Below are 12,198 nucleotides of genomic sequence, written 5' to 3'. Positions count from 1 at the left end.
GGGATGGCTTTTACTGAGAATCCCTAACAAGGCGCTCTCCTGCCCTTCGGGTGTCTTCACAGCTCCTCCACTGCACGCCACAGCTGCACCACGTATCAGACAGGCTTCCTGAGAAAGGAGGAATCCATCCAGATGTTAATTTAAATCTGTTGGTATTAAGCATCCTTCAGGAACTGGCTATTTCCCTACAGCAGCCTCGGGGCACCAAGCTCTGCTACGAAAGCCTCCAACTCCGCCGTTAACATGGGAGCCTTGACTCTGCCCATACCTCCCCTTCCGTAGTCACACCCTGGAAGGGAAAACGGCACCATAAATTTGCAGCGTCTTTTAGAAGGCTCGTGTATCTTTTCTTTTTTTAAAGACTTTTTTTTTGCAAAGAAGACTCTTTGGTTTAGGTCCTTCATCATGTATTTCTAAAATCCCTCACGAAACACACGGACTGACACAGACCTGTAACATCCAACAAGTGCCTCATACCAAGTGGTCAGGATACCATTCATTCAAAATGAACATCAGACATCTGACGGCATTTATTTATTCAAGTGCACCAAATAGGCCTCATTCTTTCAGCTTTTGTGCTTTTCATACCCTTAACTAGTTTAGTGTGGACTTGGTGATGTTGGGTTAATGGCTGGACTGGATGATCTTAAAGGTCTTTTCCAACCTAAATGATTCTATGATTCTATGATTTTAAATCTCTGAAAAAAACCTGTGTTGCAGGGAAAAGAAAAAAAAAAACCCAAAAAAAGAGACTGAGGAGAAGACATTCCTGTTGCTTCTTCTGGAGCATTTTTGCTTTTGGAAAGGTGCTCATCAGACACGCTTCAAAGTACAGAAAAGGGCAACAAGGCTGGGGCAGGGTCTGGAGCACAGGGCTGGTGGGGAGCGGCTGAGGGAGCTGGGGGTGTTCAGCCTGGAGAAGAGGAGGCTGAGGGGAGACCTGATCGCTCTCTACAACTCCCTGACAGGAGGGGGCAGGGAGGGGGTGTTGGTCTCTTCTCCCAAGCAGTTAGCGATAGGACAAGAGGAAATGGGCTCAAGCTGCACCAGGGGAGGTTTAGGTTGGAAATTAGGAAAAATTTCTTTACGGAAAGGGTAGTCAAGCATTGGAACAGGCTGCCCAGAGAGGTGGTGGAGTCCCCAGCCCTGGAAGCGTTCAAAAAACGGGCAGAGGTGGCACTTGGGGACATGGTTCAGTCTAGTCTACCCTTGATTGGTTTAGAGTGGACTTGGTAGTGTGGGTTAATGGTTGGACTGGATGATCTTAAAGGGCTTTTCCAACCTCAACAATTCTATGATTCTACTGGAGCTTAACGGGCAGGTGAGTGGCAGCACATCTAAACTGTCTCGCTTTAAAAAAAAAAAAAAAAAAATTACACTGCTATCTTCTTGGATACCAAACCAATACACTCATCGGCAAGAAGCACTGCAGGAGTCCCCGGGGATCTCTAAAGCACGTGGAAGCCTCCCAGCGAGCGGGGTGGCAGAGGTGGCACCTGGGGACGGTCAAAGCGGCACAGCAACGTGCCACAGCCGACGCAGCAAGACGAGAAAGAGGAAAGGGAGAATAACAGAGAAAGGAAATACACGCTGCAAAACAAAAGCTCAAGAAATGGCTAGCGCAGCAAAAAACCCTTGGGGAAAGCCCCCGGTGCGGTTGCTCCCTTCCTACAGCAAATCACTGACACAGCAGCATCAACAGGCACTGAACGGGGCAAATTTACCGGTGCGGGTGAATTTGCCCTCGAGCAGAGGGATAACGCATGGCCACGCCGTGCAAGCCCGTTTCCTTCTTTTGCTGTAAGAGGGAGCTTATCAGGAAAGAAAGCACCAACAGCGCGTGTTTGTCGAACCGAGCTAGCCTCCGTGGCTTCGGGGGGCACTGCCAGCCGTGCCCGCACCGGGTGCTCCTGGCTGCACCTCTGCCCCCCGCCACGGACCCTCCTGCCCGCTGGAGCAGGCTCACCCCAGTCCCGCAGGGCTCCGAGACGCAACAGGAGGAGAGAGGTGCCCACAACTGGCGGGATTGGACCTTTTCTTGGTGAAATGCAGCTGATATCCCAAGCCAAAATCCAAGCTCTGCGTGTGTGTAGTGCAAAACCAGCCATCCACGGGTTAAGAGAAACAAGAGATTGTATTTTAGAGGAGAGCAGCTCATGTAGCTAAGATCTATGCAAAGAAACACATGTACGTGTTTCCATCCTCCCCACCACAAAGGAAAATCTCAATATTCACACACATCTGAAGGCCACGCCAGGATCCTCGAGCACGGATTTCAGTAGGACAGTGTGTCATCGTTGTCCTACAACACTGCACAAAAGCAAAAAGTTGCTCACATCCTCTCATAATATAAGAGTACAATGTACTTCTAACTTCAGTCTTACCCAAATTGCTTAAAAAAACCCCCAAAACCCCCATATTAAAACCTTTTAAAGAGCGAAGTACCAGGTAACTTATTTATGCCTTTGAATGTCCTTTTCTGTAATATAGGCCAGAAAATTTTATTCCTGCATGACGCTGCTGATATCCAGCGGAACTAAGTAGTTTTGGGTTTGGGGGTTTGGTTTTTTTGCTTTTTTAAATAAAGAAAACGTATCTACAAGGAAATTTCTAAAAAGCATCGTATGGGGTGTCACAGCAATATTCAACTTCATAAAAAAGAGAACCACGCTGAAACACGGAAACAAGTTAAAAAGAAATTAAGAGGAGCATCTGAAAGGGTAAAGCATGTGCCAGTGGCAAAGACATCATTTAAATAAACCGTAACAGATTCCTAGAGAAAGTGGTTATCACCTATCAAATATGACTCAAGAGTTAGAAATAAACTTGTCTGCTTTAGGAATAAAGGAGACTACTTTAAGTCCTGCAGATCTTTAAATCCTGCAGATTAATAACCGATTAAATTTAGCAGGAGGCAGACCCAGCTAGGTTTCCCCACGGCGGGGGTGCTGCTGGGGGGTCCAAGGAAGCGCGCTACCGCCCATGCCACCCAACATACGCGACCTGCGATGCCACACAGCTCGCAGGCGCAAGAAGTTATTCTGCGTAACGAGAGATTAAACCTGATTGCAAAGAACTGCCGAAGGACCTCACGCTATGGCGTGAAGGGGCACTAACGCAGCGGATACGGCTCAGCGACTCGGTGAAGATAAAAGGCAACCCAAGGGAAGAACAACTCTGAAACAGCTATTGCTGCTCAGGAAAAGGATCCCAGAGTTACCGCAGGTGAAAACATCAACTCGGTGCTCATCAGCAGTCAAAAAAGCGAGGATTTACAAAATACGATGGAAAGGAATAAGCAAACTATTGTCAAGAGTTGTTAGAAGATAAAATAAAAGCGAGGGCAGACATGACCCTGCGTATTCACAGAACACGCGTGTTTTGAAGCGTATGGGCAGTTCCACCCACCGATCTCAAAAAAAGATACAGTATAACTGAAAAAGATTCAGAAAATGAAATAAGGATAACCAAGATCGCCTGCGAGTCCTGGCTCTGCTGTGCCAAAGCCTAGCACTAGCTCTCCTGCGGGTCTGCTCATGGGTCCTGTTGCATCGCCTTGCTTCCAAGAGCCGTGGGAGCTGCTGCACCCGAGCGTTGAGCGCTGCTGGCAGGCGCACACGGGCTGTATTGCTCTGGAACAAGTCTCCATAAATTGTATTCTTTAGAAAAGCACCCCTGTTTTCAACACGGTCATGACTGCAGATTTTAAAAGCCATTTGCACAGTAAAAGAAGTGTCACGGCGACTAAGTAAGTCAGGTTTGCTCTAAGACGTGAGACACGTCCTGCCCTGCTACCTACCAACCAGAATATTTATTTTATCGTCATCTTCTAGATAGTCTCGGTAGACTCCAAGAAAATAAAAAAGAAAAAATCAACGTAATGCTGAAAAGAAAAGCAACATGGTATATGGTACAATACAAACACACACGTCTTACTGTCCGTCGTATTCTCCTTGCTCAGGCTGGCCTCTACCACTTAGTATTTAAAAGAAAGCACTTTCTCTTAATATGGAAAAGCGAGGAGAGTTATTGCAAAGAAAAGAGGTTTCATCTCAGCTCTAATAATCAGCATTCAAGTAAATCCTGCGTTGTTTCCCTCTTGGGCAGCTTAGCTCATTACTCATAAGAGAAGTAACAAATGCTCAGTGCATCACTCAAGCGATGTCAAGGAGTACGTCATAGTTTTTACTTTCATTATAAATAATCCAGCCACCAAGCCAGGAAAGATGAAATTGCTACTCTACCCTTAATTGGTTATTGTGGACTTGGTAGTGTAGGTTAATGGTTGGACTGGATGATCTTCAAGGGCTTTTCCAACCTAAACGATTCGATGATTCTATGGTCATAAGCCTCTCATCCCGCACCTTCCACAGGGTGCAAACACGGTGTCTTGTCTGGAGAAGGCAGCGTGGAGCAGGACATGCAGTTACAGTACATTAGTACATGAAGAAAAGTTTTGATTTTACTAGGGAATGGTCAGTGCAAAGCAACTCACGGTTGAGTTATGTTCTGAAGCATGAAATTCATGTTTGTCATCTTCGACAACTGACCTCTGAGACCTAAATACATCCAGAAACATTGCTTTACCTTCCCAGTGTGACATGGAGAAGCGTATTTTAAGCATCCATTTCTTGACCCTATTGTGAACCAAGACAGACGAAGGTGGACACCGAGCTGTACTGCAGCGGGTGACCGCCGACGAAGGGAGCGTAACAACCTTCTGCCTGCTGGCAACAACTCCGCAGCACTGAGCACAACCGCTTGGCTGGTTTGTTAAAGATACATCCTGACTTTCACCATACAAGAACCATGCGACAACGTGCTCTGACGTACCGCGTACCCCTGCTTTTCACCCGTTCCCCAGTATAAAGGTACATCTCACTTTGGGAGAACTCCCTCCCGCCTGTCCACGATGCTTCAGTATTTCAGACCGAATGCAGCCTACGTTTCGTGTGTCCCAAGGGTGATTTATTTCTCTTTATGCCTTACCCTGACAGCTGAAAGGCGGCACTCTGGCCCGTAGTGAGATGAGCAGTCCTATCCTCTGCTTGTGTACAACCAGGCTGCTAAAAACCCATCTCATAACTCACTACCAGCTCACCTCTGCCAGCAGCAGCAAAGGTGAAAGCTGTAGGGGACAGGAGGGGTTAGTGCCTGGGAGGGTAGAACAACAAGGTGCTGTATGCATGCTGGCATCCCATGACAAGTGGTGTCCCTCAGGGGTCCATACCGGGACCAGTCCTGTTCAATATTTTCATCAGTGACACTGACAGTGGGATGGAGTGCACCCTCAGCAGATTTGCAGATGACACCAAGCTGAGTGGTGCGGTGGACATGACAGAAAGACGAGATGGCATCCAAAGGGACCTGGACAGGCTGGAGAGGTGGGGCTGTGGGAACCTCATGAGGTTCAACAAGGCCAAGTGCAGGGTCCTGCACCTGGGACGGGGCAACCCCCGGTATCCATACAGCCTGGGGGACGCAGGGATGGAGAGCAGCCCTGCGGAGAAGGACTTGGCGGTAACGGGGGATGAAAAGCCGGACACGAGCCGGCAACGTGCGCTGGCAGCCCAGAAAGCCAAGCCCACCCTGGGCTGCATCCCCAGCAGCGTGGGCAGCGGGGCGAGGGAGGGGGCTCTGCCCCTCTGCTCCGCTCTGCTCAGCCCCCCCTGGAGCCCTGCGCCCAGCTCGGGGGCCCTCAGCACCGCACAGACAGGGACCTGTTGGAGCGGGGCCAGAGGAGGCCACAGAAATGGTCCGAGGGCTGGAGCAGCTCTGCTCTGAGGCCAGGCTGGGAGAGCTGGGCTTGTGCAGCCTGGGGAAGAGAAGGCTGCGGGGAGACCTTCCTGCGGCCCTGCACTGCTGGAAGGGGCTGCAGGAAAGGTGGGGACAGGCTTTGGAGCAGGGCCTGCAGCCACAGGACAAGGGAGAATGGATTTAAACTAAAGAAGAATAGATTTAGACTGGATCTAAGGAAGAAATTGTTTGCGCTGAGGGTGGTGAGGCACTGGCACAGGTTGCCCAGAGCGGTGGGAGATGCCCCATCCCTGGCAACATCCCAGGCCAGGCTGGACGGGGCTCTGAGCACCCTGCTCTGGTTGAAGCTGTCCCTGCTCACTGCAGGGGTTGGGCTGGGTGGGCTCTGAAGGTCCCTTCCCACCCAAACCCTTCTCTGATTCTGTCATCTGGCTGTCTCATGAAGACCCACCACAGCTACTCGCTCTCATGTAACTGTAAGGAACGAAGCACAGAGGCAATAAAAAATCCCGGCGAGGCGGAGCAGCTCTGCTTGCGTTCACCACAAACCCCTCGGCACTGACCTATGGGACGCAATTCCCAGGCACGCACAGACTGGGAAAGATTTGCCTACAGACACAGTACACTGCCAGGCAGCTTGCGGGATTTAATCCGAATTTTTTCAGATCCAAATACAGAAAGGACGTGCTTTGGTTGTCTCTCCTCTCGTACCTTGCTGGTATGGGTGAAATCCAGGCAGCTGAAGGCTCCCCTCTTAGTCCCGAAGCAGCTCCATAGATCTGCAGCTCCAAAAATTCATTGCCCAGAAATGCCATCCCTGCTTTAGCAAACAAGCACGTTGTTTTTCACAAGTTTCTTAAAGGGAAACTTAAGGAGAAAGCCGTTTCCCCGCAGAACGTGGCAAGGCCTTGGTGTGACACTAAGTGGTACGTTCATTAATAATTAAGAGTTGCTCGCACAAAGGAACACAGTCCTCGAGGGAGGGCATCTGAACAGAAGGAAAACACTCAGTAACACTACTGACCAGAATTACTTTTCTAATTTACCGATCATTTCTAATTTACTATGATTTTCAGTGCATTAAAACCTATGAAAATATGACCTTTATGCTAAAGGTCAAAATACCACTCCTAAGGAAAACCATCAGTACCAGACAACAAAGAGGAGCAAAATTCCTTTTTTGTATTTTTACTGAAACCGCTACCTTCACACTGTCTGCTTTTGAGTTTTGGGTACCTTTTGCCAGCCGTCTCAGGGTAAGATTTCCCTTCCTTCTCGCTTGGGTTCCTAAACCACACTCACCCTCCTGCCTTTTCAGCCATTTGGTAACGTAGTATATAAAACACTTATATAAAATGTATACGTTTATTTCTACATAAAGATCTCACTGAGAGATAGGTGTTTTGTAAGTTCCCTTGTAGGTTTTTACATAATATCATAACGTTGGAGGTGTAAGCAAAGTAGCCAAAAAAACCCCTTACTGACCAAATATTTTGAGAGGCTTTGTTAGAATCGAAAATATTTTGGCTAGACTTTCTATAGCTTTCCTTTCAAAGGATGAATTTGGAGTCAGGTTTTACTTGTATGTGTTTTTAACAATTTGCTCTTTCACAGTGCTTTAAATGCTTAAAATTCTACGTAAGACTTCTGCTTTTGTGATTTTCATTGTGGCTCCAGGGACAGCTCCAGGCAGGGTCTGGTCCACATGAGCCTCACGTGCCCGTACGGTACGAGCACGTTCTCATTCAGTGACTCCCCACCGTAAACCTTCCCACCAATGGAAGAGTTTCGGCAGACGCCACTGGTTATTGCAAGTCTTTAACCATTTTAGAAAACCTCTCGCGTGCTTCCGCTCAGGTATCTTATTGCACTGGAAATATGTTTTAAATAATGTTACATTTCAGCCAAGAAATTCTGTGCATGACTGAGGAGAAAAGGAAAAAGGAAAGGACCGGATTGAAGGGTAAAGTTACAGCATCTGCAGCTGCACCAACAGCTCTCTGGGAATATCCAGAGCTGCAGCCTGCTGCCTCTGCCTGAAGGGAAGACTTCATGCTCCTTCACAAAGCTGTGACTTATGAAGCATACTTATTTATATACTTACTTACATACTTATATACTCTACAACTACCTGAAAGGAGGTTGCAGTGAGGTGTTGGTCTCTTCTCCCAAGGAAGAAGTGATAGGATGAGAGGGAATGGGCTCAAGCCGCGCCAGGGGAGGTTTAGGTTGGATATCGGGAGAAATTTCTTCACGCAAAGAGTGGTCAAGCACTGGAACAGGCTGCCCAGAGAGGTGGGGGAGTCCCCAGCCCTGGAGGGGTTCAAAAAACGGGCAGAGGTGGCACTTGGGGACATGGTTTAGTGGGCATGGGGGTGTTGGGTTGATGGTTGGACTGGTGATCTTAGAGATCTCTTCCAACCTTAGTGATTCCTGGTTTTACTTTCATTATAAATGATCCAGCCCCCAAGCCAGGAAACATGAAATTAATTCTTCCTCTGCCCTTAATTGGTTTAGTGTTGGACTTGGCAGTGTTAGGTTAATGGTTAGACTGGGTGATCTTAAAGGTCCTTTTTCCAGCCTAAATGATTCAATGATTCTATGATTCTATTTTTAACAGAGCAAATAACAGCTCTGTGAATAGACTCTTCCCAACTCAGAGAGCAATGTATGTCACATCCTCGCATTTTATTACCGCTTTTTTTTCCCACTAACTCAGCTCATAGCATCTAAGCAGACATGCGGATATCCAAGCAAAATTTTGGAGGAGGAAACAATTCAGACAACACTGGTCAAATGAATGGGTGCTAAACTAGAGGCGGGCAAGATGGGATCTTCGGTTTATTACTAATACAGGATGTAAATATTATAACGCATTGGCTGAGAGGTGCTGGCTTCTGCTGTTCCTGAAGACAGCGTGATATGGCCGCATCTGACAAGATACACTGCCTCCTCAGAGTGGCAAAGACATCAGGATGCAAAACAGAGGGAAATCCGCTATTCCCTCCACTTGGTACTCTTGCATGACTTCTGCGGAAAATCCAGAATCTAGATATCCTCGAAACATCGCTGAACCATCCAACTTCAGCAACCACCTAAATGCAGCAGTGGAGCAAAAACCCGCTGATACATTAGTGTATCAGCTAAGGCTGTAAATGATTTAATATTCAACAGTATTGAGCAACTAAATATTGCCCAGTTCATGAGGGAAAGGAGTCCAAAACAGGACAGAAGAAAAGAGCGCAGTGGCTCAAGCCCAAGCCTTACGGGACCCATCAGGTCCCATAACAGGCTTTAACCTCAGAGATTCTGTGCTCGTTCCTAGACAGCGTTGTATCCAAAAGCGTCAAAAGAGGCCAGAAGTAAGAGGTGCAATCTTCTTGGGAAAGCTGGGGGGCGGCAGAGAAAACCTGGAAAAAATAGATTCACTGCTCCTGGGTGAGAAGCACAGCGTGCCGGTCTGTGACTTGTGCCAAGGCCTTAAATACAGAGCCTTAATTACAGGTACCTTCTCCCCTTCAGTTCGCGCAACAGTGAATCAGCGCTTGCATCACCAATTGAATCCACGAGCACAATTGGTAAAGGCAGATTTTAGGCTAGCGTAACAGCCTGTCTTTAGAAGGCAACAGATGTGATGGATAAAACCCTCCAAGTCCCTCACGCGCACAGACCATGTTAAAACCATCACTCCTGAAAAGGAAAATTACCTTTCCTTTTCCATCTGCTTTTCTTCCCATCTTTGTTACTGCACCTGTCGCTGCTGCTGCTGCTGCTGCTGCTGTTCTCGGAGCTCTGAGAGTCGGACTGGGCATCGCTGCTCTCCTCTGAGCCATCAGAGAGCTCCTTCAACCCGTCTGGAACGTCCTTCTGCAAATGGAAGAAACAGATATAGTCACCCGCTCCACAATAAACTCTCACAACTAACAAAATTCTTAAAAATAGCGGTTTTCTTTATTTACCAAGCACTGACTGTGGATATTTCTTTTATGCTTCAGAGCAATGTCAGAACTGCTTAGCCACTGGCCTCAAACACGCACACTGCCTTCTGCGAGTCCATAGAAAACACTTAACCCCAGCCGGCACGCCTTTTACACTGCCCTTATCATCAATTCACAGGTATGCTCTTCCTTAACTTCTCCATCCCTAACCACTAACTCCAATACGCTCCCACTTCACGAGAAATCCGGTCCATTTTTGAACTTCAGGACAGAAGAAAAACAGTCTGATGGCTCAGCGTCCCAGGTAACGTTATTTTTCCAAGCAGGTCCACAGCAGCCCCCGTCCTGCCAGCTGCAGGTCCTTGCAAAAACAGACCTGGCGGGCGCTTCTGTGCGGTGAAATGTCTGCGCTGCCAAAGGCTGCAGCGGTGGGTTCACGTGCGTTCACCTACGTGGTTTTGGGCTGGTAAGAGCCAGCAGAGAACCGGCAGCGGCTTTCACCCTGTCCACGCCTAAACCCAGACTGCCCTCTAGTGATTAGCCTGCCGGATTCAGATTTTAACCTACATTGCAGATCAGCGCTAATTACTGACAGCAAATTGTTTTCCGCCGATGAGGTCTTCAGCTGCGGTCATTAACGTCACCACTGCCCAACCACCCAAAACCGCTCTGGACACCTCGCAGCGGCGCTGAGCCAAGAAGGGCCATCTAGTCTACCCTCGATTGGCTTAGAGTAGACTTGGCAGTGTAGGTTAATGGTTGGACTGGATGATCTTAAAGGGCTTTTCCAACCTAAATGATTCTATGACAGCGGCCGGAGGCACCAGCTCATCCCCACCTGGCACCGGCCACCCTCATCCCCACTCCTCTGCTTCCATCCCGGCACCTCGGCCGAGTCATACGACATCCCTGAAATCATGCTATCATCCCGAATTCCTCGTCAGTAACGTAACCAAAAACTTGAAATGTTTATTGTACGAGGCAAACGGGACGGTGGTCGTAACAGCTGGCCAAAGAAACACGTCTGCGTGCATCAGATGCAAATTTCCATGCAAGATGTCGGTGTAAGATCTCCATTAACATCAACTCCTGCGTGCACCTGCAGCTCACCCTAATGTAAGTTCTGCTTTCAAAGCAGAAGTGAACTCTCAACTGCAGAACTGTTTTCTCTGCGCTATACTTGTTCTTCTTTCAATAAGCAAACTTAGTCCTTTTAGTGAACCACACTCAATAGTCAAATAAAATTTGGTCTGTTAGCTATCAGTCCTATAAATGCATCTGATAAGATGGGGTGCACTGGTTTTAGTATCTGTGGTAAAAGTTGAACTAGTCAGACTTCTCCAAATATCAAAAATATTCCTCCAGACTGGAATCTTCCAGGCTGCTGGTGAACAGCAAATCTACTGCAGAGCATGGAAAAATTCGAAGGTAAATGCACAAGGGCAGAACTACGACACAGTCATCCAAACAGGGACAGACGCTATTTTGTATTCAACACCAGCAATGAATTTGGGACCAGCAAACCTGAAGGTGGCAGGCAGAAACACTCTTGGAAACCATCAAGCATAAAACCACCGCTGGGCTGAGAGGTCTACGTGAAGGTCAACGAGCTGATGCACCGACCTTCCAAACACGTCGCCTTGCAGCAGCTCGGCGCGGCTGCCGGCCGCTGGGATAAAGGCAAACCTCGGCGCAAGCAGGGGCCGCGCGGTTGCTGCCGTGCCGTGGCACGGGGAGCTCACGTGCTGCACCGAGAGCAAGCGCGGCTGAAGGAGGGGGACAAGGGAGCATCTGCGGCCGCTCCGCGTCCGTCCTCGGGCAAAGGCACCCCCAGCATTCCCACCTCGATGGCACTGATGCAGAGGAATCCAGGAGAGAAACAAAGGCATCCAGAAGTGAAAAAAGTCCAAGACAAATATAGACAATGTGTGCATGCCTTGCACATCAGTTTAGGTTAGATTTGTCTAATTTACTTTTTACTTCTTTGACCTTGTCTCAACCTCCTGCCAAAACAACTCCGGTTTCTCAGCGTCAGCATACCGATTTTCAGTCTAAATCCTACAAGCGTACATGGAAGGGGAGAGCATCAGCTTCGCTAACATTATCCAGTCATGGGTCTTTTCAATGCAAAGTACGGGGGGAAGCAATAATTAAAAATATAGAGACACAAACTGGATAAGCAGGGCGTACCAGAGACAACGCCGAAGACCGAGAGGCTCCAGTCACTAACTGATGGGCCACCAGGACCCTGCAGAGAGCTCCGGAGAGGGCCACCATGGAAGTAATACGATGGGGAAACAGAGGAAAATGAGGATTTGGGATACTGGCGGGGGGGAGCTGAGGGATGGTGCAAAGCTTATAAAGGAAAGATGAGGGGAAGGGGGTGGGGGAGGACCCAAGTGGGGGAACGGAACAAAATCACACCCCCAAAGCTCACCCTGCACACGCAGCCTTCGCAAACCATGAAAAATACCACATTACGAGAAACTCAAATAGCAGACAT

At 48.3% G+C, this 12,198-nt stretch overlaps 1 protein-coding gene across 5 annotated transcripts in view; it reads right to left on the bottom strand.

Moving 5' to 3' along the window:
- ASXL2 (ASXL transcriptional regulator 2) overlaps positions 1-12,198 on the bottom strand; it is a 127,230-nt gene that overhangs the window by 57,377 nt on the left and 57,655 nt on the right. For all 5 annotated transcript variants that reach the window (XR_012830901.1, XM_075706738.1, XM_075706736.1 and 2 more), the window contains one exon: positions 9,465-9,624. Coding sequence is in view for 4 of the 5 variants with exons in the window: in XM_075706738.1 (XP_075562853.1) it covers positions 9,465-9,624 (160 nt within the window). In the remaining variant the exon portion in view is untranslated. The remainder of the gene's footprint in view (positions 1-9,464; positions 9,625-12,198) is intronic.

Source organism: Pelecanus crispus, chromosome 3, assembly GCF_030463565.1.
Source record: "Pelecanus crispus isolate bPelCri1 chromosome 3, bPelCri1.pri, whole genome shotgun sequence".
Classification (NCBI taxonomy): Eukaryota; Metazoa; Chordata; class Aves; order Pelecaniformes; family Pelecanidae; genus Pelecanus; species Pelecanus crispus.
Note: the sequence above shows the minus strand (reverse complement) of the source record. Positions and strands in the feature narration are given on the sequence as shown.